Consider the following 27,639-nt stretch of genomic DNA (forward strand, 5'->3'; position numbering starts at 1 on the left):
CAGGGCCACAGTTTTAACTACATATACAAAAATGAGAACAACATGAGAAGATAATAATAAAAAGGTTTACCCTGTCTTAGTGTAATTAAGACTTAAATCAACAATTACTCATCATTGCACTTAAAGTGCAAAAAGAGTTAAGTGTACAATGTCCATTTATGTACAATATAAAGTTTCTAATGATTTAGTGTATAAAAAGTATTATCTACCATGTCTCAATGCATTAAGAGTTAAACCTGCAATTTATGCATAGTTTACAATGTCTCGTTGTACGAACATTAAAATTTACAATGTTTCAATGTTGTTGAAATAATTTAAAATGCTTCAGTGACTTGCACTAAAGTTAACAATGTCTTAATGTCCTTTAGTAAAGTTAACCACGACTGTGTGTGTTTAAGGTAAAGTGTTAAACGTTAAACACACAATACTTGCATCACTGTCAGACACATTTTCAGCATCATTTGTTGCCCGCGATTGCAACCTTCTTCTACATACTAGACAGCACTTACTCAGACACTGAAAGTTCCCTCCCTCGATACACTATACATTACTCAGCCACCGAACGCGCCACCGCCCCCTCTATACACTATACATTACTCAGTCACTGAACGTACCCTTCCTCTATACATTATACATTACTCAGCCACTGAACGCGCCACCGCCCCCTCTATACACTATACATTACTCAGACACTGAACGTAACCTTCCTCTATACATTACTCAGTCACTTAACGTACCCTTCCAATATATTTTTTAATTACTCAGACACTGAACGTAACCTTCCTTTATACAATACATTACTCAGTCACTGAACGTACCCTTCCAATATATTTTTTAATTACTCAGACACTGAACGTATCCTTCCTCTATACACTATACATTACTCACCTGATCCTCCTGACGATGTACATGTACACTGGTGGTTGATACAGTGGACCTCATTGCCAGTGGTACACATTGTGTATGAGCAGCCGCTGGTATCTCTGCACATCTCACAGGAGACTGAAACACGAATAATTAACCGTTATGTTTTAAGCATCAGATTCAGTCGGCTTTTCTTAAACATTTAATCACGAGAAAACACGTGATTTTGTTAGGTTGCTCTGGTTTAGTATTTATACATGTATAAGGAAAATAATTTCAAATTAATATATTTTTGAATGTGAATTGATCAGTATCAACATTTTATTTTTTCTCAATGAAAAGCTGCATTGTGCATGTCCTTGATATTTAAGGTCATGTGTTAAACATAAATGTTTAATATCTATCAAATATTTCCTTAGTCCTTTCCATTAAAATTAGAGAAAAGGTTGGCTATTTTCATCATCAAAACAGTTGTTAGAGACAGTCAAATGAAAAATTGTAATATATCTTTTATATCTCAATTATATAAAAAAAAAACATTAAATGTATTCAGCTCAACAACTTTTCAGTCTGCAACCTCAAAGAATGAATTCAAAGGCTTTGTTTTAAATATAACATTCTGTTTCTGCATGGTGTCATTCTCTAAAATTCAGAAAGGATTTTTAATAGCGTGGGTTCTCACTTCTTTCAGGACGCCGATAGCTAAGCATTGAAAATTTTCAAAGCGATCTATAAACCACCTCCACCCCTCCACCTTCCTTTTTTTTTAAACGAAAAAACGAAAAATTCTTGTGTATTTTCTTTTTTCTTTATTAAGCATGGCGCTTTCAGACCACAAGGATTATGTTTTTCATAAATTATCTAATCAATCACATCACTGATTACATCAGTAATGGGAGTTATGGATTATTTTAGTTGTAAAATATTATGGGTAAAGAATTAAATATTCATAATTTTATGAACTTATTAATTATTGTTATATAATCATCTATTGTCATTTTCCTGATTATTTCAAACCAAATTTGGTTAAAAATAAAGTCACAAAAGTGGCAGAGTGCAACATACCTATTTGTTATGTGATGTTTTACTGTACACAGATGAAGGGCTCAGGTGGTTCAATTTCGAGCCGATAGAGGTTAATTATTTCATGAGTGAGAAATAATGCTATATGCTATAATGGTCTATTTTGAAAATTATCAATTATGGATAAAAGTCTTTTTGTATATTTTCCCATCGTTATCAACTTTTATTAAGGTCTTCCGTTTCCAACGGAAGACCTAATTGTTTTCGTACAGTTTCTTCTTCTTCTTATTTTTTTCCCACAAATTTTGTGCACGCGATTTCTCGGAAACTATCCAACCGATATACACCATTTTTTCACAGCTGATAGGCAGTGATCTGAATTTATTTTGTATTTAGTATTTTTGCCGTCGTCACTTCCGGTACCGATTTATTGCTGATTTTGTAACTTCTTCGACCCATTTTGTGCACGCTTCATCTCAAAAAGTATCAGAGATATGAATATGAAATTTTCAGGATTGGTAGACCATAGTCTGAAGTTGTGCCTATTGTTTTTGTTTTACGCCATTGGCGCTGTTATTAAGAGCTCACTATGGCTCGAAATTTGGGTACGAATTTTGTTCCCATTCTTTGTACACACGATTTCTCAGAGATGGCTGGTTAGATTTTCTTAAAATTTTTAGGAGTGATAAAAAAAAATATATCTGGAGTATCCATTTTTCATTTTTTCAAAGTTGATTTCCTGTCGTCCGTTTCCTGTCCCACGACAAAAAGCTTGTGACATTCAGATCTCAAAAATGATAAGGACTTGAGCAATCACACTTTGTAGGACTATAGACCTATAATTGTAGATGTCTTTCAACCATTTTGTTTTGTCCGTCATAACTTCCGGTCGTCACCGGAAGCACTTCAAAAATTATTTTTTATTTTGCATTAAATTTGTTTCATATGAAATTGATATATAAGTAATAATCTTTACATATGTGATGTATCCGATGTTAAATGAAAACAACAAATTCGACTTCCGGTGAGATATCTCAAACATCTCAGAAAGCGTTTTTTTAGATAAATGTTTCACCCAAAAAATCTCAGAAAGTCAAGTGATCAATACACGAAACATAGATAGATAATAGACATTCGATAGAAAATGCGTTTAATCGTTTTCATTTTGTCAACCGTCACCTTCGGTCCTCACCGGAAGGGTTCAAACAAATCAAGCTGTTTGAAAGTTTCACTGTTTTTCTTTGACGATTTTAGTAAAATTGATAAACAATAAAGTACAGGTGTCTAATGAAATACTAACTTTTTATTTTGACTGAGCAATTCCGTTTGTCCGTTTCCTGTCAAGAAACAAAAACACAAAAAACAATGACTCCACAAGATCTCAAAAACGGTGATGACTTGAACAACCAAACTTTGTGGGCCTAAGTATGAATCCGTGTTTACATTTTTTTTTAATCGTCGTCACTTCCGGTCGGACTGAATACCGGTAAATAATTACACGATCTTATATATGTTAATTAAGCAAAGATATTATACTTCCGGTCAGTTATATCAAATATCTTAGGTACCTAACCTTTTTTACAAAATTGATAACTGCGAGATTTTAGTCACTGTAAGTGATTGAGACACGAACTTTTATAAATGATAGACAATCCATTGAAGGTGTGCTTAAGGGGTTTTCTTTTTTCATCCGTCACTTTTGGTACTCACCAGAAGAATTCAAACAATTCATTTTGTTTAACCGATTATCTTTGGTGTTTCATCTCATTTGATTAACAGTGGTGTACACTAGACAAATGTATAAAAAAAAAACCACAGCTTTTATTTTATAAGTCTCTTTCGTTCGTCCGTTTCCGGTCTCGAGACAAAAAACCTAGATTCACCAAGATCGCAGATTTGGCAGAGAATATCGATATTTCATCGTATCAAATAAAAACATAATCGGACGGAAGACCTACTCGGTACTCGTAACGAGATCTAGTTTATATTATCTGATTATCTTTGTATCATAAAATATAACATTTACAATACATGTTGTTTTAAACTTACCAGCAACAATAACAACTGCGAGAACAAAGAGGACCTTCATGGCTGAACGGAGTGGTTGATCTTGTAGATGAGACTGGTCACTTTACGTGAAGAATGTCCTTATATACTGCTGCTTCACAAATACGTGTACGCGGTGATCATTCTGTTACAAAATCTTTTCATAAACCAGCACGATACAAATGACCAAATACATGGACTAATCCCCACGAGACCCATTTTCCCTTAACCTCGGCCGTGTCAGATCGGTTGCGGTGGGGATTAACAAAGAACAAGGATGGGATAAATGTCGATCTATTCCATTTTGACTTTTATCATGGTTTCACATTAATTAAAAGATTGTGTATTATTTCATCAGTCTTACAGGATAACCACTTCATCAGATGTGGAAACAGTACCGTAAAAGTGGTTATTTACGGTGGTGGTTAAAGGGACCTGGACACGATTTGAGCTCAAAATTTTCAAAACTTATTATTTCATTTTTGTTGTCTTAAATGGTTAATATGGATGTTTTAATGCTTTGTCAATATTTGAAAGTCAAATATAGAGTTACAAGCAAGTTACAGAGGTTTAAACTCTTTGTTCTGTAGACAAAGCTCGAGTCTTGTTGTTGTTTACATATGCATTGTATTGGCATAAGTTTCACTCTAATGTTACTTTTTGTTGTTGATAAAAGTATTTAAGAACAAATTAAATCAGTTTATCTTGTTGCCTTAAGTTATTTTATCAAAAAAATTATAATTTATTTACTTTTCATTATTTGTAAACAAATATAAGACTCAAGCTTTGTTTACAGAACACTGACTTCTTTCCTCTGTATCTCGCTCGTAACTTGATTTCTAGCATTGAAATTTTGGTGAATTATTCAAAACACACACATCAAACATTTGATACAGAAAAATTATTTTAAAATTTTCATCTCAAATCGTGTCTAGGTCCCTTTAAGAACGCGTTTTGATTGATCAAACAGTACGAGTGGGTATTAAATACGCGGATACGTGGTTAACCGCTCTAAAGTTTGGTTTTTTTTTTACTTTAACGCGCGATGGTATTTTTCGCAATTTAAAGCTTACCGTGTAACTAGTGTAAATTTTCCTCACGCGTAAATAACAACTTTTACAGTATACGTATCTCCCCAGATTCTGAAATCTCTTATCCATGTAAAATGTATCCATATTTTTAATTGTCCTTATTCCTAGTCAAATATTTATTATGCAATGCAGTTTAACCACGACCATCTACCATTATAAACATAACATAAATTTAATTAAATGTTTCTTTACTTACAATTAACTATCAAGTTTTTTGAACTGTAACATTCTTTTTACCGTCAACTTATTCACTATGAATAAATTTCATTTCTTCCTGCAAATAAGAAGTTTATAGACAAAAAAGTTTGGAATTTATTATTATGTTTTTTATTATTAAAATAACAGTATCATGTTGATATATAAGTTAAATTTGTATGGTGTGTAAGACAAAGTTGTCAATATTGAATGCAAAAACATGTTAATCCAAAGCGTACAAGTGTGGCACAAACTTATAAGGATCCTTTAAGTCAATGAACCAAATCTTTCGGTTCTTAAACGTTATTTTTTTCCATAAATTGGGGCAATAAACACAAATTCTGGCAATACAGAAGCACAGGCTTATCACCCAGAAGAAGTATAAACCTCACTAAGTGGCAAACATTGTCAGCCACAAGAGACCACATCCTATGGTGGTTATAATGGTGATTGGTATCATACCGACAGCTATGGAAGTAAAGAACCACTCTGAAGCAGATAGAACAAAATAGGTATTCATTACCAATTCCTAAATCATATATAATTATATTATTTGCTTTCATCTATACTTGTGATAATTATTATTTGTTGATTTTGTCAAACAAACAAATTTCTGAGATACGTAGATTAATGAATATTGGGTCTGTCCATACAACTGACATGTATTTTCATGAATCCACTCAACAACTAAATCTACAAATATCTATGCTCAAAAAATAAAGATAAAACCAAACTGTACGTTTGTATTAAAGGGTCATGGAAATGACTGTGTGACAAGAATAATTTACTTACTAGGAGGTGTATAAGGTGTTGTGACCACGGGTTTCTTTATATTGACTATCAGCACCCCCTCCGCTCGATTCTGGGTATCATCACAACACATGTAAATCATATAGGAGTTGAAATCCTCATATCTGAATCTTGCTGTGCGAGTGGTTACAACGTGATAGAGGCTTGACCCTGGAGGGTCATTGGTGACGTTGAAGTTGAAGGTCTGTGGGTGAGTGTGAGACAAGGTGCAGCACACTGGATCACCATAGAGATCGTTGACCTCAGTGGTGTAGATGACTTCATTTGGGGGCGTGTCCTCTTTGATGGCGATAGAGTTAGGAAGAGATTGAATAAACGGTGGCTAAAATATCAAGAATCCCCAAAATTAGTATTGTTAATTAGAGAAAATAAAAAATGATAGATTTGTAAATATGCCCTGTGTTAGTTAAGGTTTCTTGGTATTAAGGATTGTCAACGAATTAAATACACCTTAACATTTTCGACATTATTTGTTTAGTCATACAAGTAATTTAGAAAAAAATATAAAACATTTCCAATATCTTTATACAAATAGATATTTCCTTTTAATGGCCACGACTATCGATCCTTATTTATCGTGTATCTTATAATTAAGGCCTGTAACACTACCTTTATAGATAGAAAGCATTATACCCAATTCTGAGCAGAAATGTCCAGTGATACAGAGGCTGTGTTCCCACAAGAGTCGTCAGCTGTCACAATCATGCGGTAAATGTCCAAATATCTGGACGGCAGTAAACGCCGAGTTGTTCTCAATATTCCTTAAAATACAACAATTTGGTTGAAATGGGACAAATAAATATCTCTCTCTCTCTCTCTCTCTCTCTCTCTCTCTCTCTCTCTCTGCCACAACAGTTCTACCTTCAGAGTTCACGGAGAAATATTTCCACGTATCATTGACATCAAGTGGATCTGGTAGGATTTGGTAGGTAATGCTTTCCATGTAATCCACACCTTTCAAACCGAGATTCGCCACATATCCTCCTATCTTGATGTGATCCTTAACACTAATGTTGTATGATGGAAAGTAATTGGCTGTATCTTTATAGTATGAAATCAAATTTAAAGAATCAAGATCAAATTTGGAATAAGCTTTCGAGTTAAGAATCTTACATAAATGCAAATAAGAAAGTTAAGTAAAATGCATCCTTACTGTTCTCAAGCGTAAATTTGACTACGTAGAATGCTCCTGAGATAACTGCAGAGTCCGCCGTCCAATTGAACTCTGTCCCCGGGACTAGATTCCTGGGAGATACAGTCTTCCCTGTATGCGTTGGACAGCCTTGAAGACTTGAACAGTCCTTGAACATTATCAAATTCTCCTCTGCACATCGCCTTAATCCAAATGTAAGATTGCAATTATTGCACCGTTCAAACAGTTTATCACAAATACCGATACATTTTCATCTCCACTCAATTCTAACCACCTTCCAGGTTTCTTATCTTTTAAATCTTTTACTTTCATAAATAAACAAAAAATGTCCATTTTTCGATCACTAATTATAAAAATAAAGTTCACGAGAACTCGTTCATGTAAAAGTATATGCATTGTCAACCTTTTAACTTTTAAGATAAACAATACATTAAAACGTTAAAATCAATGAACTAAGAAAAAGAAATGTTACCATCCTATGACGTCTCCGGGTAAGACAGCTATTCTCTCCTCCTGCAAAACAGTTACATTAGTGGTCCCGGCGTCTGTAATTAATGATAATATTTAAAAATCTGGACCACCCAACTCCCGCAAACCAATCCCTTAAAATAAGAGGTCGAAAAGCTGAATTACTCGTGCAAGCAACATTATAAAAGCTAGATCCAAGCAGCATAAATCAAATGTAAAACAAAAGTAACAGGTCTTCTTCCATGGATTTTTCAAAAAATGTATAATTTTGAACTTTATGGTTCTTTTTTTATTTTATGAGAAAAAATGTATAATCAAATTATTTTATAAGTTAATGCCAACCGTTTAATAAAAATGAGTTCATTCCAACAAGTTTATATTTTCCGCCAATAATGGGACGCCAAACCATGAACTCCACAAAACCGGAAGTGTGATGATCCACCTCCCACTCCGATATCCGTCCACAACACGACACTGCAGTGTCACTGTCGTTTAATAGGTACATTCTACCTGCAAATTTATGTATTCGTGTATTCTGCACTTAACAAATTTCATTCCCATATAAAAATGACTCAAACACTTAACGTTAAAATGGTGAATTATCATTTTTTCATATAGTTTTCAGGGATAGCTTGCATTATAAAACTTGAACTTGAACTTGTTATCCTTCACTTGTAATATGATGTGTAAAAAAGGTATCAAAATATTCATATTTTAACAAAAATATATAGCAACATTTATGTATTTTAGTCTGGTAAATCAAATAACAGTAAACTTTAGTAGAATCCTTAATAAGATATATTTCATTATCATACTTTCATTGTAAATACTGAAATCTGATTGGTTAAGACGCAGTTGATAATCCGTTCTATTACACTCAGCGTTAGCAAAACACTTGGCAACGGATAACACAACGAATTGTTACATGCGCGTATATCATGCGCGTACGGTTCGCTAAGAATTCACGTCACTCCAATTAAAAAGCAGTAAAGTTTTCTTTGAAATTAAGACACTCAGTATAATAAAGTAAATAGTGCCTGTTTTGGAGGGTAAGATTTGAAATTAACACCCCTCGAAAACCATTGTTGACAATGGTTTTATCGGGTTGTCAATTTCAACTCTTACCCTCCTAAACAGGCACTATTTATATATTATCATACTTTCATGTTAAATACTGAAATCTGATTGGTTTAGACGCAGTTGACAATCCGTTTTATTACCCTTAGCGCTAGCAACACACTTGGCAACGGGTAACACTACATATTGTTACATGCGCGTAAATTATGCGCGTACGGTTCGCCGTAGAATTCACGCCATTTCTATATAAAAGCAATTTAAAAAATCTATAAAATTAAGTCATTCAGTATAATAAAATAAATAGTGCCTGTTTGGGAGGATAACAGTTGAAATTGACACCCCTCGAAAACCATTGTCAACCTCCGCTTCGCGTCGGTTGACAATAGTTTCCTCAGGGTGTCAATTTCAACTCCCAAACAAGCACTATTTATATAATGCTACACCCGGTTGAAATTATGTTCTGATATTTGTATCAAGAGTTTAGAAACTCTAGAGATTACTAGTATAAAAGGGTAATGGCAAACACCAAAAGTTATTCTAAGAGAACCTTACTCGTCTTTCAGTTAAGAATTTGCATATCTTACCTATATCGTTGTCTACATTTGATATTATAGAGCTGTAATCAGGATAGAATTTTGATTCGGTTCCGCATCCTGTGATCAATTGAGATTTAAAAATATAAAAATAATAAAGCAAATTTCACATAAAGACAATAAGTTATTTCCATGTTCAGGGTCCTACCTGCTATTGGTTGCTCTGTCGTCGTTGTAGGGATCGTTGTTGTTGTTGTTGTTGTTGTCCATGCTGAAGAAGAGCTCATTGTAGTCCCTGTTGATTCTGTTGTGGTATTCGGTTGTTGTGAAGTTATCGTTGTGTAGGATGTGGAACTTTGTGATGTAGTAGTTTGAGAATTTGATGCTGTACTGGTAGTGAGTGTTGCGGTTGTCAATGGTTGAGTTGTGGTATTATCTACTTGTGTCGTTGCTAAAACAGTTTGCGATGTGACTGGCACTGACACCGGGGATGTTACAGAAGTTGTTGTCGTAAGTTGCACTGGCGAAGTTGTCGAATGTAGGGTTGTTATTGTTGATGTCGTATATTTGTCAGTCGTTGTTGTTGTAGGTTCGGTTGTTGTTGTTGTCATTTGCTGAGCTGTCGTTGTTGTAAATTGATCTGTAGTTGTTGTAGGTTGGTCTGTAGTTGTTGTAGGTTGGTCTGTAGTTGTTGTAGGTTGGTCTGTAGTTGTTGTAGGCTGAGATGTCGTCGTCATTAGTAAGTCTGTTGTTGTTGTCTTAAGTTGATCTTGATTTATCGTAGAATGAGACGACGTTGTCGTTAGTTGGTCTGGAGTTGTTGTCGTAGGTTGGGTTGTTGTCGTTGCGATTTCTGCCATCGTTGTTGTCGTAGTTTGGGCTGTTGCTGTTGTGGGTTTGTATGTCGTTGTTAATTGGTCGGTCGTTGTCGTAGGCTGGGTTGTCGTAGGTTGAGTTGTAACTTCTGCTGTCGTTGTTGTCGTAGGTTGTGTTGTTGTTGTGTAGATCTGACACGTTGTTATGGCTGCTAGAACCTCTGATTGAACAGCTGACAATGCCGAGTAAGAAGACACATAAAAATACTTCTGTTCGTCGCCAACTGTGTTCTTCCACTCTGTAGGATAACCACTGGCAATGTCTAAGCAGAAAAACAGAACATTACTTTGACAATACGTTTATACCCTTCTGACTTAGAGGTCAAACAAACATGCAGGATTTAGAGATCGAACAAACATATAAGATATATTTAGATTGCAATATTTTATTTATGTGTTTGATTAAACGCACAAAAATACATTAAATTAAGAAAATAATTATATCAGTTTTCGGTTAAATTTTATAAAAAAACAACCAAACATTTATTTAAAAGAAGCTTAAAACTATGAGCAAAAAATCAGGTTGCGGCAAGAGGTTTAGTGTTGAATAGATATACATGAAGTATCTGAGAAATTAAACATTAGCATTTGCTATAATGTATAAATTTACAGAAGTATAGCTATAGATAGAGTTACATGTATAAAGTTTGACATACCTACAGCGAATATGTGGTTGGTAACGTTTCGGCGTATAAGTTCTCCTTCTGTGGCGGTACCTGATCGACTGCTGTCAATAGAAAACACGTAGAAATTGTCGGCATCAGCCCTGTCTCCGTTTGCAACAGTAAAAATGTCGGAAGCGGCGTACGCCAGAGCGTCATCAACGTAATTATATGAAATCGAGTCTTCGTCTGGAATTTTCTTAATGGCATAAGCGACTTCAGCGGAAGTAGAGTAGGTATTAAGATTGAACACTGTCTGTTGGTTGTTGTTGAAGGTAATGGCTGCAATTCTAACGGTGGTTGGTGAGACGTTAATTTGTGAGGCCAAGTCAGCGAAGAAGTACTTAAGGTGCAGGAATTTTTCATCTTTGGAAGAGGACGTTTGCTCCAGAATGAAGACAATATCCAGTTTACAATCTTAAAAAATTGGTAAGTGTTTAAACTACACCTTGTGCATAAAATATTTATATACATATTGTCAAGCTCAATTGTCTTTAAACAACTCGCAGTTAATACAAATATTTTATTTTTTCTTCGACAACTTCAGCGGGTAGAAAACTTCAGATTGTGTATTTACATGGTATTGTCTCGTGTTAATACTCCATACAAACCTGGCGTGGTAATGTTAACTGGTAAGGGCGATGTTGTTGCACATTGTGTAAAGTTCGTCAAAAAATTCTGTCTATTACATGTCAAGCTAGAGAAATCCGGCCAGATGAATAGATTACTGGGACCAACCGCTGTCTGATAAACAGCATAGGAAGAATATGCTACAACTGTTAAAAAAGTATGCGCTTGATGAGGTTTGATGAAAGAGCATTCAACAATAAAGCTCTTATATGGTTCCTCGTATGAACATTTGACAACAGCATTTACTGACCTATTATAAAGACTTTGTTGTTTGGGTCTAACGTCAGAACGGGGACATAATCTTCCACAGTACCGTAATCGTAGCCATGTGTCAACAAAATGTAAACATCTATAGCATCCACTCGGTCTCCATTTTCTTCCAAGAAAACGACTTCTGAAGCGTACTCTATCGCGCGATCTGCATATCTGTATGAACGGCTGTAGGCGGAGTTGCTTCGGGCAATATTTGCAATGGCGGTTTGCACTTCTGCTGAAGTGTTATATTGCGCCAATGAAAATACCATGAACCCGTTATTCCCATACGTCACCAGGGCAACCCTTATCCCATCGTCAGAAAGTTCTATGTTTTTCATAAAATTTATGAAAAAATTCAGTTGGTCATCGAATTCGGCAATCGATATGGATGTTGTATCATCCAAGATAAAAACGAGGTCTATCTTGCATGATGGAGATACTGAAATTATGATAAAAAAGATTATTTATAGCAAAATATCTAAAGATTTTCATGCTACTATTTGTCAGGTTAAGTCCTATATCTGAAACTATAACAAAACTTGATTTTGAAAAGAATAAAAATACATGCATATTGTACTTGCAAATAAAAAAGTTGTTGGGTAAGAGAATACCTAAAAGAGAAAACACGTATGTCTTAATTTACGTACTTGGTATTGAGTTGGTGTTGTTTGATAGTTGTGGACATGTTGTCATCATTGAGGTAACATTGCTTCTGATGGTGTACAGGTTTTCATCCCCAGACACGTAGATATATCTTGATTCATCCCCACAGTCGTCAATCGTGGCTTTCCATTCAGTTGCATAAGAACTTCCAATATCTATAATATATTTGATGTTGGTGAGCCTTTCATACTCATCAATTTTGACAAATTGAAGAAAATTTAAACATTTTATAAACTGCAAAGAGGGCGGTAAGTGTCGTTATTCAAGCCAATTTTTTAATGAAATGTTGAGGCCATTACCAAGAGCAAAGAGGTAGGCATTGCCAGATGACCGTATTTCTCTTCCAATGGAGTCCGTATTAGACGATCCTGTTCCAGTGAATATATAGTAATTCCAAGCATCTGCTCTATCACCATTAGCGGAAGTAAAAATATTGTCTCGCGCATGCTCTAAACCAACGTTAAGAGACCGAGAATAAGAAGAGGTCGATGGCATTGCCTCGATAGCTTGACGTAACTCGTCTGAAGAATTATACATATTTAAGTTAAACAGAGTCACTGCAGTCGATGTGTAAGTAACAACTGCTACTTGTATGTTCCCGGAGGAAAAGTCAATCCCGTTCATAATTTCAGACATGAATGTCGATGTGTATTTTGTATCCGTGTAGTAGGAGTTCTCTACTATGAACGCAACATCCAGCTTACAATCTGTTGATGAGAACCAAACATGAATGAAAATAAAGCAGTGAGGAGAAATGCATGATAAGTAAAAATCTACATGTCAGTATGCTTAAAAACAATATTTTTTAAATGTCTTACTCGGTAATATAGGTGTGTCTACGGCGGTTGGACACGTCAAGAGTTTTTGTAAAAGACTTTGTCTGGCATGAACTAAGTCAGACGCGATGCTATTAATAGCAAAGTAATGGCTACTGTCTCCTACAGCAGTTAGTAGATCGCTCTCCAAGGCAGTTGATGGCAACCATCCTGAAATTCAGAAAAACAAAAATACACTGACCAGATTACATGTTGATTCGTATTATTCGGGAAACGGTTTTCCTATGGCTGAATTTCATTTCAGCTTATCTATTAAGCTGTTGATAGTACTTTACAGAATATCTTAACTTTCATGCATTTCAATACATTTGAAAACATGGTATTAAAATAGTTGTAATTTCAGTGGAAAGGTTGACAGTGAGAGCCCAGCATATACACATATGCATATATGAGTCATAGGAAAATGACATGGATTTCTGTATAGAGAAGATAACTATTACCGACAGCGAACATTTTGTTTTTGTTGAACGTTCTGATGGTTGTACCGATGCCGGCCGCTGGATAACTGGAACTCTTGTAGGCGCTCAGCAGGACGTAGTAAGTGTGTTCTTCCAGTCGTTTACCGTTCTTAATTTTCACAAACTCAAAATACGCGTACTCCAGTGCCATCTTGGCGTAATAAGAAGACGAATACGATATTGGTATTGCTTCCAGTTCTAGTTTTACTTGTGTTAGATTGCTGATGAAAGGTTTTTCGTAGTCTATATTGGAGTCGTATATGAGGTAGGCCACTTTGAGATCCACCCCTGCACCATTATTTCTGAGTTCCTCTGTGAGGTCAGCAAAGAAACCATTGATATCGTTTATTGCGGACCGTGTGTAGTAGCACCTCTCAATTACGTATACAATGTCAATTTTACAACTCGCTGTAAGAAAAAACATTTTGATATTTGTTATTTTTCAAAATTAAATGTATTAAGGGTGTTGTTTTCTCAGGGTTTGAGTTCTCAAATTCGGATTATTATAAAATTCAATTTAATGAGTAAAATTTGTTCTAACCACAAAAAGTATTTATGAAATGAATTATTATTGACAAAAAAATCGATATTTTTACTATATTATGAAATTACGCTCAAACAAAAATAGACTTTTAACGAAACAGAGGAAATTCGGATTAAATTTTGCATATTTTGTTTTCCGCTCATTTTGTTTTGGTAGTACTCTAATATTGAAAGTTAAGATTTTATATTTTAGTATATATCATTTTGCATATTTTCTGTTAGTTTTAACCTCACTTATTCATTAAAATAATCTTATGACACGACTTTCACGAATATTGAAAAATACTTAAAAACGATAAAAGACACCAAATCTCAAAATTTTGATCATTGACTTCATATAAATTTTTTGCCAACAGAATAAGGTCAATATAAGTAGTTCAATACTATAAATGTTTTCGTATTATTATCATTCAATTTTTTGTAAAATCGGATCAATAATGGGTAGGGATTTGAAAACTGATAGAGGAAATTCGGACTAGATTATTTTTAAAAAATGTTGCTGAAATCTTCATGCATTGTTTTTATTTAGTGCCACTGCCATTCATAAACTGTATTTTATTTTTTAAAGTGTTTTATTATTTGTAATATTTTAACAATTAAGAAAATCTCAATCGTAGTGTAAAATTTTACGGGATTTTTCTTGATTTTTCAAAAAATATTCAATGGCCATTAACTCAAAAAGTAGGTCAGTGACCTACTTTTCCGAAAGTGAGAAACAACACTACAATCAAAGGTCTATAACATACAATAGATGGTTTTTCATTATCATCAGTGGATTTTTTTTCATTCTGAGTAAACGTCATCCTTAACGTTACTACTGTATAATATAATGGGTATTTATCAGAATCAATTTTTATCAAGATTTTACAAAATCATAATTGGTCAACTTTCTAGAGAATGTGCATATGGTTATAAAATGAAGCATTTTAACTACGAATGTTCATTGTAAATCATAAATATAACGGAGGTGTTTATTAACCTGAGGTAGTGGTTGTTCCTCCTGACGTATACGTAGATGTTGATGACAGAGTTTCTGACCCAGCGGTTGTCGCTCCTGTTGAGGTTGTCGCAGTGGATGGATTCGTTGACAGCACTAGACACAAGGAAATAAAAAAATGTTTAACAAAAAAGAAAATAGTTTTTTGTGATCAAAACTTTAAGAACCCTTCCAAAATTGTGTAAAACCAATGTGGGATCAGAATATTTCATTAGAAATAACTTATACTGTTTATGAAATTTAAGATTTTATTCGTGTTGTGAATATATCACGTTCTGATAGTCAGAGAATGAATTCTTTATAGAAAGCCTTTCCGGCTTTATTGGATTTGATCACGTGCCGACCGTATTTGATCACCTCATGATACTCAAAATATAAATCCTCTGTTCAAATATGAATAATCAAAGACAGATTCGATTTCGTTCAAATCATTCAGTATATTATTTTTACATTTTACAGATAAAATGATGACATTTCTAATTTTATTTTCTGACTCAGAGGCATAAAACTAAACCGTGTCATCAAAGTCTGATAAAATTGAATACCTTAGTATATTAAGAACACTGAAGAAAAAATACCACATTTGATTAGCAGCAATGAAAATTACTTGGTTATTTTAAATTAAGAAATTTCATAATAAATTATTTGGAAAACAGTATGCATACAATACCTTTGATAAAAAGGATCTAAAATATCTTACATGTATATCTTTTTGGCATTTATAATTGCAGTGCATTTCGTTTTCATTTATGAACATCAATATCAATACATCTTAACCTAATACTTACAAATTACGAAGAAGAAAAACACATAAATATCCATAATTTTTAACCTTGTCCTATTTTCAAGATGCGTCCATAATCTTCAACATTGTCTTGTATTCAAGATGTGTCCATAATGTTTGGGGCATTTCGGCGTGACTTAATTAGTAAAGAATAATGGACCATATTCCTACAAAGCATCTTTGTTTTTTTCGTCCATTTAAACAACATCATATTTCACAATGAAACACTGAAAACTGAAAATGATGCTTCTCAAATGAGAATGTCGCATGGTAGTTGCTACTATTAAGGATATAAGTCCATCGTTAGCTGTATCAACCTAGTACTATGCTAGTATCCAAAAATTAAAACAGCATACATAAATACCGTAAGATGTAGTAAATACCATTTATATGTTTAAACAAACAATTTAATCGGTATTTAAGCCACAATGCATCCCCTAACAATGGATTAAAAAAACGGACTATTTTATTTGGACCAAAAGTATACCATTCAACTGTTGTTGAATTTTAGTACACAATCACTTCAAGCAAAACAAACTTGATTTTGAGACGAGTTATTGAGCAATTATCAGTTAAAATCTGTAAATCAATTAGTATTGAAGGTCGCATTTAAAGATTATCTTTCTTCGTCTTTTTCTAACTTGCAAGGGAGCAGAGAGATAAACAATGCACCGTACTAATGTGATTTTATTAAAGGATTGGGCGGGGCAGCCGCGTTAAGTGCTCGTCTTTTGTGTTTACCTTTGCGTCACAGCATAGCAAATATTCATGAAGTTTTTTGTTAGTTTTTATTCATACCTTGGGTACATAATTTCGAACAGATATTGGAGTAACTAGTAGTTGGAATATTTATTTCTTTATCATGCACGGATCTAGAGGAGTGTCGGGGAGGTTTCGGACCCCCCCCCCCCCCCCCGGAAAAATTTAAATAAAAATTTATTTAATTTAAAAAGTAAAATGACCGAACATATGCTTCGAACCCCCTCCTCCTCCCGGCAAACTTGAATATTCCTTTGACCCCCTCCCTCCCGAAAACCCGAAAAATGTTCTCCACTGATTCAAACTTATAGAGATTCTAATTCTTATTTTCTAAATTTAGAAATATTGTAACAACTATCCGCTCTTCGCATCATTCACAACCTCCTGTAGGAAACTCGTTGCAGTCTTCTTGCAAATGATAATATTTTAATCTGATTTATAACGTTGACAGAAAAATGTGTTTAAAAAGCAACGTTACATAGTATGTATATGGATTCTAAACATAAATGTTAGGTATCGTCTTCATATTTTTTTTACGATTTTATTTTAAAAAAAAGGATATCGAGCATTGTAAATTAATCATAGGCAATGTTGTTGTGGTTTTTTTTATTCATAATAATTCAAAACCAAGTTTTCTGATAACAATTTTTGTACAATGGGTATGAGAAAGAGTTTGTTTTCTTTTGATGTATGACTGTGTATGTTCACGGATTTTTTTTTTTTTTTTTTGATTTTTTTGTAATTCATGTTGTATGTACATATATGTAAACATCGATTGTATATTTCGCAATTTAAAAATATATGTAAATTCCAGATTGTACCAGTTATTGGGTTTTTTACATGCAATAACTGTATCAACATTATAAAAAAATTGTATGGCGCAAAATCAGTAACAGTACCTGATTTTACATAGTAATTTAATCTGTAATATACCAAAAGTTATTGTCTATATTTATATTGAGTTCAAAACCGCTCTTGCTCGATGTTTTAATTTTAAGACTTTAAACAGGTGAAACAGAAATATGACAGGATTCTTTAAAAATGCGTTGTTCCATTTCAATAAAGTTCACCACATTGATAAGAGTTTTGGATTTTTCCGACGAGCAGAACCTAAAGGTTCGGTACTTGGTACACAGAACACAGGAACAATGGCGATTTGGACTCAGTAAGTATATAACATAACTAGTAAATGTGAAATAATGTGAATTAAAATTTGTAAATACATGTATGTTTATACAATATTATGTAAATAAAAGTTACTATAATTATCCACTTAATTACATTTATTGTATTTTCTCATGGTTTAAAATTATTTGCTCAAATTGAAATAATGAAATCCAGTGGGCTAAATGAAAGAATATTGTTATTAAATAAGTGAATTAATTTATCTCGATTATTTATTCATAGCAATGATTGTAATACATGTCACAGTATAAATCGTTTAATTTTGAATAAGACGAATATTTTATTTCCTTTTTTTTAAATTTAATTGTTTAAAATAAATGTTTTAAAATATTTAAACCATACAATATACATCATGTAGAATGCTATCTAAACCATGTGGCTATCGACTTATATATAGAGTATCCTACTCTTAAAGGTTACCCCATTTTGTTCAGAGAGAAGTATTTGGAAAACCAAACGTATACATGCATGAATAAATGACTGATGTCTTCAAATTAAAATATTTACAATCACCGAGTATGACTTCCCCCATTTCTTAAGGAAATGGATTGTAATTCATAGCTTTTCAGAAATTGAGAGGACTGAAACCTACATGCCCTGTTTATATATATATATAGAGAGAGAGAGAGAGAGAGAGAGAGAGAGAGAGAATATGATTGATCAAAAAAGATTTTAACTTGAATTTGAAACAATTTTTTTCTAGATCTTTTGATTTAAAAAATCATGGTGTTGTTCGATCAAATTATATTTAGGTCATGTCACAGAGAGAAAAAAATCAATTATTTCCGATCTTGCGATTTTGAGATATACCGAGGCTTTTCTATTCTTTGTCCTGTCGATAGAGAGATAACTAAATACACGGTAAGCCAATCTTGACTCTATCTTCTTTCAAAGTGACACTGCGTTAATGTGACCGAACACACACATAACGATGGGGGTCTTTTCAGACTGAGATTTACTCAACGACAATAGACTAAAAAACTTCACGGACTCAATCATTGTCATATTAAAATGTCACAATGTTTGGATTCGTTGGAATAACTAAGTTTTCCATAGCAATATTGTTATAACTGACGGTATATAAAAATGGGTGGCAATAAAGGAAACAGGCGGAAAATATTCAAAATGTAAGTTTCTCATTGCTATCTACTAGTATGGTATTTTTAAAGGGGATGGGATGTGAAAAAAAGCTAAAAATCTGTTATTTAATTTTACGTAGATAGAATTAAGAATTTCCAGGGCTGCTAGTAGAGAGAAAAGAAAAACATTCAAAGTTTGTTTTCCGTACGCAAGTCAGTCATGGTTTTGTCTATTCTTTAGCCATGAAGATGTCCTTGGACCCGCTGGTGTATACAAGCGGCCCTTCACAGACGACAACTACGTGGACCGGATGAGCTATTACTACACCAACATGTTCCTGCTCTTCTACATCATGTTCTCCGTCTCCGAAGAGTGGTTCGAATTCCCGGTCAAGTGTTTCTGTCCCAACACCTTCACGGACGAGGAGGCCATTTATGCCACCCACGTGTGCTGGGTGGAGAAGATGTACTTCGTTCCGTGGAACAGTACCATTCCGAGTGATTACGACATCCGACAACTGGAAATGCAGATCCAGTATTACCAGTATGTTCCAGTTGCCTGCATGTTGATGTCGGCGCTGTTTTATCTACCTAGACTGATATGGAAGCAATGTACAAACTCGAGTGGACTGAAGCTAAAAAAGTTGATAGAACTGGCGAGGTCTTATCAGCTGGAGGATGCCAATGTCTTGCAGTTGAATGAACTCAAGTATCAGTATGGCCTCATAACCACAGATCCATACAGTGACGAGCGGAGAAAGGATGTCGTAAGGATCCTGACAGAGTATATAGACTTATATTGCTCCAAAGCTGAATCCTATAGGGCTGGTTTATTTCCAAAAATAAGGGAACGATTTGGGACCCTGTGTTATCTTGGAATAGGAAGGCACTACGGGAACTTTTTTCCGGCGCTTCAATTGGGTATTCGCATTCTATACTTCCTGAACGCATTAGGTCACCTATGGTTTCTGAATTCTTTCATTGGGAATGACTTTGCTTTCTATGGATATGAAGTCGTGAAGAGATTCTTTAACGGAGAGGAAAACTACATTGGAACTTCACGGTTCCCAATTGTCACGCTTTGTGATTTGGAGATCAGACGAATGTTCACATTTTACAGATACACTATACAGTGTGTGGTTCCAATCAATATCTTCAACGAGAAGTTCTTTCTGTTTCTTTGGTGTTGGCTGGTGGTCCTGTCTGTTTGTTCTCTTTTTAACCTCTTCATTACGTTTGTAAAGTTTGTTACCCCTTTTACGAACATATCGTTCTTGAAGAAATACCTTGCAATGAATGGAATTTATTCTAGAGGTGACAAGTCGATGAAAATTCCCATACTAAGGTTTTACAACCATTTGAAGCAAGATGGTGTTTTTATTTTACGCCTGTTAGCAAAAACAACGAATACAGTTGTGGTATTTGAAGTTGTCAGAGAATTATGGGAAAAATTTCGGGAGAGAGAACTAGACGAGTTCGACACAAAAGTAGAGAAAAATAATAACAAGAAATTTCCCCACGTGAATGGCGTCGTTCGATTCCAAAATACGGTCATACATAACGGATATGGATTGCTTGCGCATTGCTCAGAAAGAGATCTGGTCAGGAGATTTCCACGGGAAACTTTAGTTTAAAGCACCGAATTCCAACAACGCCACTTTATGTGCAATAACTATCCAAACTATGCTCCAATGTGATAATGTCAATATTGCATAAAACTTGTTAGGGATATTTGATGGGAGGGAAGCATCTTTACTGGCCAAGTATCTGATTCGTACCCAAGGTGATTTAAACTGATTTAGCCAAGTTTTAATGTCTACCAGTACTAGACGTACTAAGACAGGAATGGGGGAGGTGAAACTTTGCGCATGTATATTAGAACATTGTTTTAGTTGGATACTCTACGAATTGCATGACTATGTGCTGAAATGAAATGTCTTATAAGATATACCGGTATACATTTGATTTAAAATATGCAAATATTATTACTGATTAAGCACAGCATTGTTGTACAGACCTTAAATTAATAATATTTCATTAGTTGTAGATCAATGTGTTATTTTTCTGCATGTTTAGAAGGTTTTGATCATTAGTACTCCGTGCTTTAAAATATTGTATTTATTTTGTAGGTGCATTTCTGCATTTTCACACGGTTTCTGAAAATGTACTTGTCTTATCACCGGTTTTTATCTTGTAAATAAAAACGTCTACTAGTTTTTGGAAGAAAAATCAATTAATGACAATTAGCCTATGTTAAGCTGATTGAGCGAAATAGGGGTATACATATTCTAGAAACTGTAGAAAGCAAATACGCGTGTTGACCCCTATATTTTTGTACCTTTCCAAGTGTAACAGATGCATGCATAAATCTAAAATTCTAAAGAAAAAAATAAACCAGTTTCCATTCGAAAATGTGTTAAGATATTTGAAACTTTTTAATAATTTTTATTTTCTTATTTGGTATAATTTCTAAACAAAGTATCTTTTGTTTTTTATCCGTTTATCAATAATAAAAAAAAAACCATTGTGGTGTGTTTTTCACAAAAAAGTTTGGTTTAAAAGTATATATTTAAAAGTTTTTCTAAAAGTTGAAAAATATATTTATGATGCCGATTTGAGGGTTTTTTTGCGCAAAACTACAAATTCGGAACTCTTTATTTTTTAACCATAGGAAATTTAAACCAACTCTTGTATATTTGCGAAGCTTCAAGAAATCTATTATCGGGTTCTTTTTAGGGGCAATTTCAAACTACAGGTACATGTATATTTACTATAGGCATATATAGGTACTTCGAAGCAGATTTAAAAAATACTAGAATATAGCGATTTTCCTCAACTTGTAATATGTGAGTGGTAGTATCATTTTTTACCTTATATGTAAGAAATACTAAATTAAACCGTCTTGGTTTTTGTGGGGGACATCTTAGAATATCAAAATTCACCAAGTTTTCCTATATATTTTGAGTATAATATCGGGGGATAGCATTATTCTGAGTGTCAAATTTCAAAAGCGTACACATTTTACGTCTTTTATGTTATTACTCATGCATACTCCTACAAAGCTTAATTTTATCATAACGTCATAAAAGCACTGGTAACGCTCCCTTACCGAACAACGGAAAAATCGGTTTAAAAAATGAAAAATTTTCTTTGAAAATATCTAAATATTTTTAACTGCACTTTATTTATCGTGTTCAATTTGATAAATGGTAACAAAACAATTTCATAAAAGATATAACTACACTGTACTTTACTAGAATGCGCAAAAACATGAAACAAAGTACATGTAGGCTTCCTTAAAATCGCAAAAAAATGAAATTGGCTGGAACCTGTTATGAAAAAAGAGGTATATATGTTGTGGAGATTTTTGTTAAAAAAGACAAAGTAAGTAGTTAAGATATGACTTTTTAAATTTTTTAATACACAAGGTGTCAAACTAATGAATTTAAAAATAAAAACATCACTTTAACCAAAAAAAAAAAATGATGAGTAGGGACCCACCTAAGAGCAGTTCTTTGATGAATGACAACATTTGTCATCAAATTCGTACTCTATATTGCGGTTTTGAATGAAATCCTAAAATACTTCTATCGATAACGACTTATTAAATTTTGGGAAATTTAAAGGTGTATCGCCTTAAAAAAAACATCAAAGAAAAATATGCATCGACAATTCAACTGCAGAGGACTCAAATGCATTTCATCATAGCATCAAAATAATGATAATACAGTTTGTGTTACACGTACCTCGAGTCGACATACATGTATATCGACATAGATATAGATTAATCTCGTCATTATGCAACTTCTTTTAAAACTTATCGTCAAACTTTCGCTCAGATAAATGAATCCTTCAACTTTGACGTTTATAAATCACCTTGAGGAATCATGGCTATTTAGGAATGCTACTGTGTGATAAACATTGACGTCCGTTTTACTATCATATACGCAAGATTCTTTGGACATAATCAAAAATTGGGGAATGGTGCTTAGAGATGTGATGATTGTCTTCCGAACGGCTCTGCTTTTATGAACTACAGAGCAATTTTTTTTTAATATTAACAATATAAAATGAATCTGTGAGCTTCAATCCAATTTTATTCAACAATAAAAAGATATAAAGGGAACAAATGCAATTCTATACAATAAACATAGTGGTAAATAACAGTACTGAATCTTATTTGCATTTTACTACAAAAATTACTTAGTAGACACTGGACAGGAGTAAACTTATATATAGACAAAGAAATAAAAGTTCCAAAATGGCGTAGTATATAATAAAAAATATTGAGAAAACATCAAGCACCGGTGTAGAAGAAGACCATTATTTATCAATAATCTGTATTTAATCCAACGGATTGTTCAATGCAACAAAATAATGCGTCTAAAATTAGTTAGATAGCATTAAGTTTCGAGCTTCGGTTCGATTATGCTGCAATTTTGAATTACGCGAGGGGCGTTTTTGGTGTCCTATTTACACAGAATTTCCACGAAATCTATAGAAAGAACAGTTTCAGATTAAGTAAAGGTATCAATTCTAGTTCTTGTTAAGGTGATATTGCGGTACCGCAATTTCAAATTTTACTACTATATGCACAAGTACCAAACTATAAAGTTTTGTGTGATTGCTGTGGGTATTAAGTCTTCAACATTTATACATTTTCGAAGTATAGAACTGTCTTGATTGCTGTTGCTATAACAATTTTCCAACGGGAAGCACTTTGTGATCTTTAAATATAACAAAAAACTTAAAATATAACAAAAAAATATACGTTTATACTAGACTTAGACGAGATAAATTGGAGACATGTCAGTTCCTTCCAGATCACTGTCACTGATTGTCTATCATTTAAAAAGCACCATCTTGTAACATACGAAAGTAGTACTTATTCAACTCATACACGATTACTTACATTAACTATACGAGTTACTGTAGCAAAACTTACACTGTGATTATCAACACTTTGCTACATTATTGTAATGACAAACAAAAAATCTTAATTGCAATGTCACAAGATTCACAACCTTATCGTATATTGCATAGTTTTGGATATTTACGCTGAACAAAAATAATTTTGCATAACAACGGAATCAGCATTGAATCTCATCTTCGTTGAGATTCATATAACTCTGTATCGCGGGTTTTTTACAATAGTTTAACCACAGTGCATCGACCAACTCTGATGCCAGAACCTGACTAGTATTGGCTGACACCATCCAAATTACAAACACGCCGTCTCTCTTAAGATACCTCTCCACGAACTTGTCTACGAGGTCTTTCTGTCGGGCACTCCCGCTGGAGTTATAGAACATGGGCCCCGTCAGACTTAGGTACTTTTTGACATACTCGTGTTGTCTCCAAGGTAGACAAAATATGATGGCGCTCCAGATGAAATGGAGTCCATTGAGGAGAGTCATTCCAAAGAGAAGGAACCAGATCACTACGAAAAGTTTTTCGTTGAACAAGTTCACTGGTAGCGAACACTGTACGGTCCAACGTTGTAAATTAGACAACTGTCTGATGTCGAAGTCACAATACGTGACCAGGGGAAAGCGAGACATGTCTTCCCATTTCTTACTTTCAAACATTAATTTGATAAAGTCCGGACCGACGCGAAGAAAGTTATTGCCTAAAATAGCCTCTAATAGAAAGATCTGGCCGAGAGAATTAGCAAAATACAGAAAATCTGTGAAGATGTAGAAAACCGACATGAAGTTTCCGTGATGAAATCCTCCGTTTGCGCAGGCTGCTTTGATCTTTGTCTTAGTTTTTGATTTACTTACAATACTATCTCTCACGTCTATCCATCTGTCAACAAAAATGGCCAAATATCCAACTTTCTCTTTCCTTTCATCGGGACTTTCGTAGGTAGCATCTTCTGCTATCTTCAGGACTTTCTTCAAGTCAAAGCCGGAATAGCCATTCCAGTGCTTCCAAAACATTCTGGGAAGAAAGAACAAAAAAGCTTGAAATGCAAAGATGACAGGTACCCATTGATAATACATGATCTCCATTTCTTCTCGCTCTTTGTGTTCTTCTGGAAGAACCTGCTCAAACGGTACAAGGTAAGTGTTTTTGATCCAGCAGTAAGCATTTGCGTAAGCCACGTGGAATTTTTTGAACTGAGCCGGGCACCAGCATGAGATTGGTTCCCCGACAAACTGTTTAGCACTTGCAAACAGGGTGAGTACAATGAAGAAGGCCATGCAGTAAAGCCGGTTAAGTCGGTGAACACCGGTGTCATCTGTGGTTCCAATCTTTATCTTCCCCAGAGCCTTTCCTGAGATGTCTTCCACGCTGCAAGTAACCAAACAAAGGAAAAATTCAAAATGACTGCTGTTCGGAATTAATTAATTCTTTTTGCAGTTTTAAATGAGTTAACAATTTTATTTTCAAAGAATCGCATTTCTTAAATGATTTATGTACATGGAATTGAAAGAAGTCTCAAAGATTCCCTACAATTCCATTTAGTACATTTAATTTTAGCCATTTGAGAACTCTTGTTCCCTCGCAGTTAGACAGTTAAATCTTATTCCACTCAGATCAAATCAATATTTTATGACTAAACAGGTTTGTGTCATATTTGGTGATGTGTTGCCTATTCCTTCCAGAGGCGACGTCTTTTCATTGAAATTTTAAAATATATGCTTAAATAAATTCGGGGTTTTAGCTGTGCAAACACACAGGAACTATTTTGAAATTTAAAGGGAAATGGGGGTGTATTTGTTCTTAACTTGATTTATAACATCTTGATGCTAGATTTCATACACTGTAATTGGATACCTTGTACACATATATCAAAGACCCCACCTGCCAGGTGACCTAGTGATGTCACAAAAGTCTTGTCCATGACAACACATATATATCATAGTATACTGGTGGACAGCTATCTCTTTTGATCACGGACACATTAAAAACCCATGGACGCTAGGAGGGTCCCCAGATAAAACTACGTTCGATTATATAGACGATCGATCAGAAATCAATACGCACTTCCATAATAATAAAAGATATCATTACTTTTCGTTCGATTAATTATCATCATCACACGTGCGTGATAGTTTGGTATTAAGACACCTTATTTACATCGCATATACATGTAGTTAAATGTCAATGTCTTGACTTGTTAACGTAACTTTAACTGGTTTTTTTTTTCGATGTTGTTATTCTTACATGAATTGAGTCAGACACATATACGCCTAAAACTGTTTCTTATAGATTTAAAGTTTACATTAAGAAACCTTGTCTATAAAAATATTATAAACACATTCATTGTGGATACGAAATAAATCAATATCAAAGGAGAGTAAAGATATTTTTTAATAACTTAAATTTTTGCAGATGAAAATCACAGCTTCTAAGAGTTGAAAAAAAGGGGATTAGATAATTAATCATGTTATGACCTAACACGCCTTTAAGGGATGGGTATCTTAGCTATTACTTTTCACCCATACCTGAACATGCGATTATATAACTAATACATACAGATGGCCCATTTTTCCGATGAAGATTTATGTCCTGTAGGTTTAGAAAGATCTCCAATGCGAGGAAGTCACATTTCCTGGTATTCCTCTATTTTTTCTTCCATCGTCTCCCCACAGGTAAACACATTCTATTGAAGTCGCCTATGCGTGCGCAGTATCGGTCGTAAATTTAACCTAAAAACGAATCATCGAGGGTGTAGAAATACTTGAATGTCACGGCAGCCGAACATGCCGGGGACAAAAGATTTTAAACGCCACCCTGATATTTTGTTAATAAAAGCACAGAAAAGAAATTGTGAAGGGTAAGAGATTACAAAGAAAGACGGGAGTTTAAATTCCATTGGATATAGATCTATTGACACTGAACGTGGAACACTTTCGTGTATTGCCACAAACAAGATTAGTGTCTTTATTTTGGAATAACAATTCAATTTTCTTTGATTTGAACATATTTTATTGCATAAACATTTACAAAAGGTTCGAACACAAGTTTTACAACTTACGAGGTTCTTAACAAGTATGACAATTTACAACTGTATAGTAGTTTAGAACGGAAAGTACATAGAAATGGATATTACTAATGTAGTTAAATTATTGAACAAACGTACATGTATTAAAAAACAGTTTTGTTTGAATATATTGGTCTAGGCAGTTAGACTGAAATTACTTTTCTTTATCGTTTGCCATATCATAATTTGAATGATTATTAATATATAATTATGCATTGTGAGTTTTAAAAGAAGTTTTAGTCCGCGATGGTTCTAAAGGTTTTGACAAAACGTCTTTTAAAGAGCGTTGAAATAATCAAAACATTAACAAACAATAAAATAACTACAAGTACTCAAAAAATGTTAGTAAAATTGATAAGAAGTCTTGAAATTTCAAAAGTTCCATAGTCGATTTGTACGTTTTGGTTTTTACAATTGGTTTTAAACCAAAATAGATATTTTTTTTACTCTTGGTTTTAATTCAATAGTAAAAACCTTCTGTTACACATTTTGACTGTTTGTTAGGAATAAATTTAAAGTCGGGATTTGTTGTTAGACATTAACTAATTATTTTAGTTTTTGGGTTAACTTCGACCCCCCCCCCCAAAAAAAAAAAAAAAAAAATTAAAAAAAATCAGAATTTGAACCCAATAGGAGCTTAACCAGCCAGAGACGGCGAAT

The 27,639-nt window shown here is 33.9% G+C and overlaps 3 protein-coding genes across 5 annotated transcripts; 1 reads left to right on the top strand and 2 right to left on the bottom strand.

Moving 5' to 3' along the window:
• Positions 1-5,378: 5,378 nt before the first annotated feature.
• Positions 5,379-16,538, bottom strand: LOC105321242 (collagen alpha-3(VI) chain). Of its 2 annotated transcripts, XM_011419505.4 has the most exons (18): positions 15,968-16,532; positions 15,162-15,275; positions 13,622-14,047; positions 13,164-13,331; positions 12,645-13,052; positions 12,330-12,500; positions 11,678-12,121; positions 11,409-11,573; positions 10,792-11,214; positions 9,469-10,398; positions 9,312-9,380; positions 7,993-8,160; positions 7,655-7,727; positions 7,183-7,364; positions 6,891-7,070; positions 6,663-6,790; positions 6,012-6,351; positions 5,379-5,708 (listed from the first exon to the last, which is right to left on the bottom strand). In XM_011419505.4, the coding sequence occupies exons 1-18, from the start codon at positions 15,999-16,001 to the stop codon at positions 5,611-5,613; spliced, it is 4,521 nt and encodes a 1,506-aa protein (XP_011417807.3). In that variant the 5' UTR covers positions 16,002-16,532; the 3' UTR covers positions 5,379-5,610. The 2 variants fall into 2 exon arrangements, with proteins under 2 accessions (XP_011417807.3, XP_065931855.1); XM_066075783.1 differs by lacking the exon at positions 5,379-5,708 and having other exon boundaries at positions 6,214-6,351; positions 6,639-6,790; positions 15,968-16,538.
• A 1,163-nt stretch (positions 16,539-17,701) lies between these two features.
• Positions 17,702-21,443, top strand: LOC105321241 (innexin unc-9). 2 transcript variants are annotated; one of them, XM_011419504.4, is made up of 2 exons: positions 17,702-17,887; positions 19,228-21,442. In XM_011419504.4, exons 1-2 carry the CDS (start codon positions 17,745-17,747, stop codon positions 20,618-20,620), a joined length of 1,536 nt encoding a protein of 511 aa, XP_011417806.4. In that variant the 5' UTR covers positions 17,702-17,744; the 3' UTR covers positions 20,621-21,442. The 2 variants fall into 2 exon arrangements, with proteins under 2 accessions (XP_011417806.4, XP_065931856.1); XM_066075784.1 differs by lacking the exon at positions 17,702-17,887 and adding an exon at positions 18,688-19,034 and having other exon boundaries at positions 19,228-21,443.
• A 2,494-nt stretch (positions 21,444-23,937) lies between these two features.
• LOC105321240 (innexin unc-9) lies at positions 23,938-26,614 on the bottom strand. Its single transcript, XM_011419502.4, has 2 exons — positions 26,472-26,614; positions 23,938-25,283 (listed from the first exon to the last, which is right to left on the bottom strand). The coding sequence occupies exons 1-2, from the start codon at positions 26,480-26,482 to the stop codon at positions 24,077-24,079; spliced, it is 1,218 nt and encodes a 405-aa protein (XP_011417804.3). The 5' UTR covers positions 26,483-26,614; the 3' UTR covers positions 23,938-24,076.
• Between the last annotated feature and the right edge of the window lie 1,025 nt (positions 26,615-27,639).

This window comes from Magallana gigas, chromosome 2, assembly GCF_963853765.1.
Source record: "Magallana gigas chromosome 2, xbMagGiga1.1, whole genome shotgun sequence".
Lineage (NCBI taxonomy): Eukaryota > Metazoa > Mollusca > Bivalvia > Ostreida > Ostreidae > Magallana > Magallana gigas.

Coding starts and splice junctions, on each gene's coding strand:
- LOC105321242 (XM_011419505.4), bottom strand. CDS start 16,001: ATGGATATTTATGTGTTTTTCTTCTTCGTAATTT. Junction 7,728..7,992: donor GAACTCATTTTTATTAAACG/GTTGGCATTAAC, acceptor CATTAATTACAG/ACGCCGGGACCACTAATGTA. Junction 7,071..7,182: donor CAAATTTACGCTTGAGAACA/GTAAGGATGCAT, acceptor CATACTATAAAG/ATACAGCCAATTACTTTCCA.
- LOC105321241 (XM_011419504.4), top strand. CDS start 17,745: ATGACAGGATTCTTTAAAAATGCGTTGTTCCATTTCAATAAAGTTCAC. Junction 17,888..19,227: donor ACAATGGCGATTTGGACTCA/GTAAGTATATAA, acceptor TCTATTCTTTAG/CCATGAAGATGTCCTTGGAC.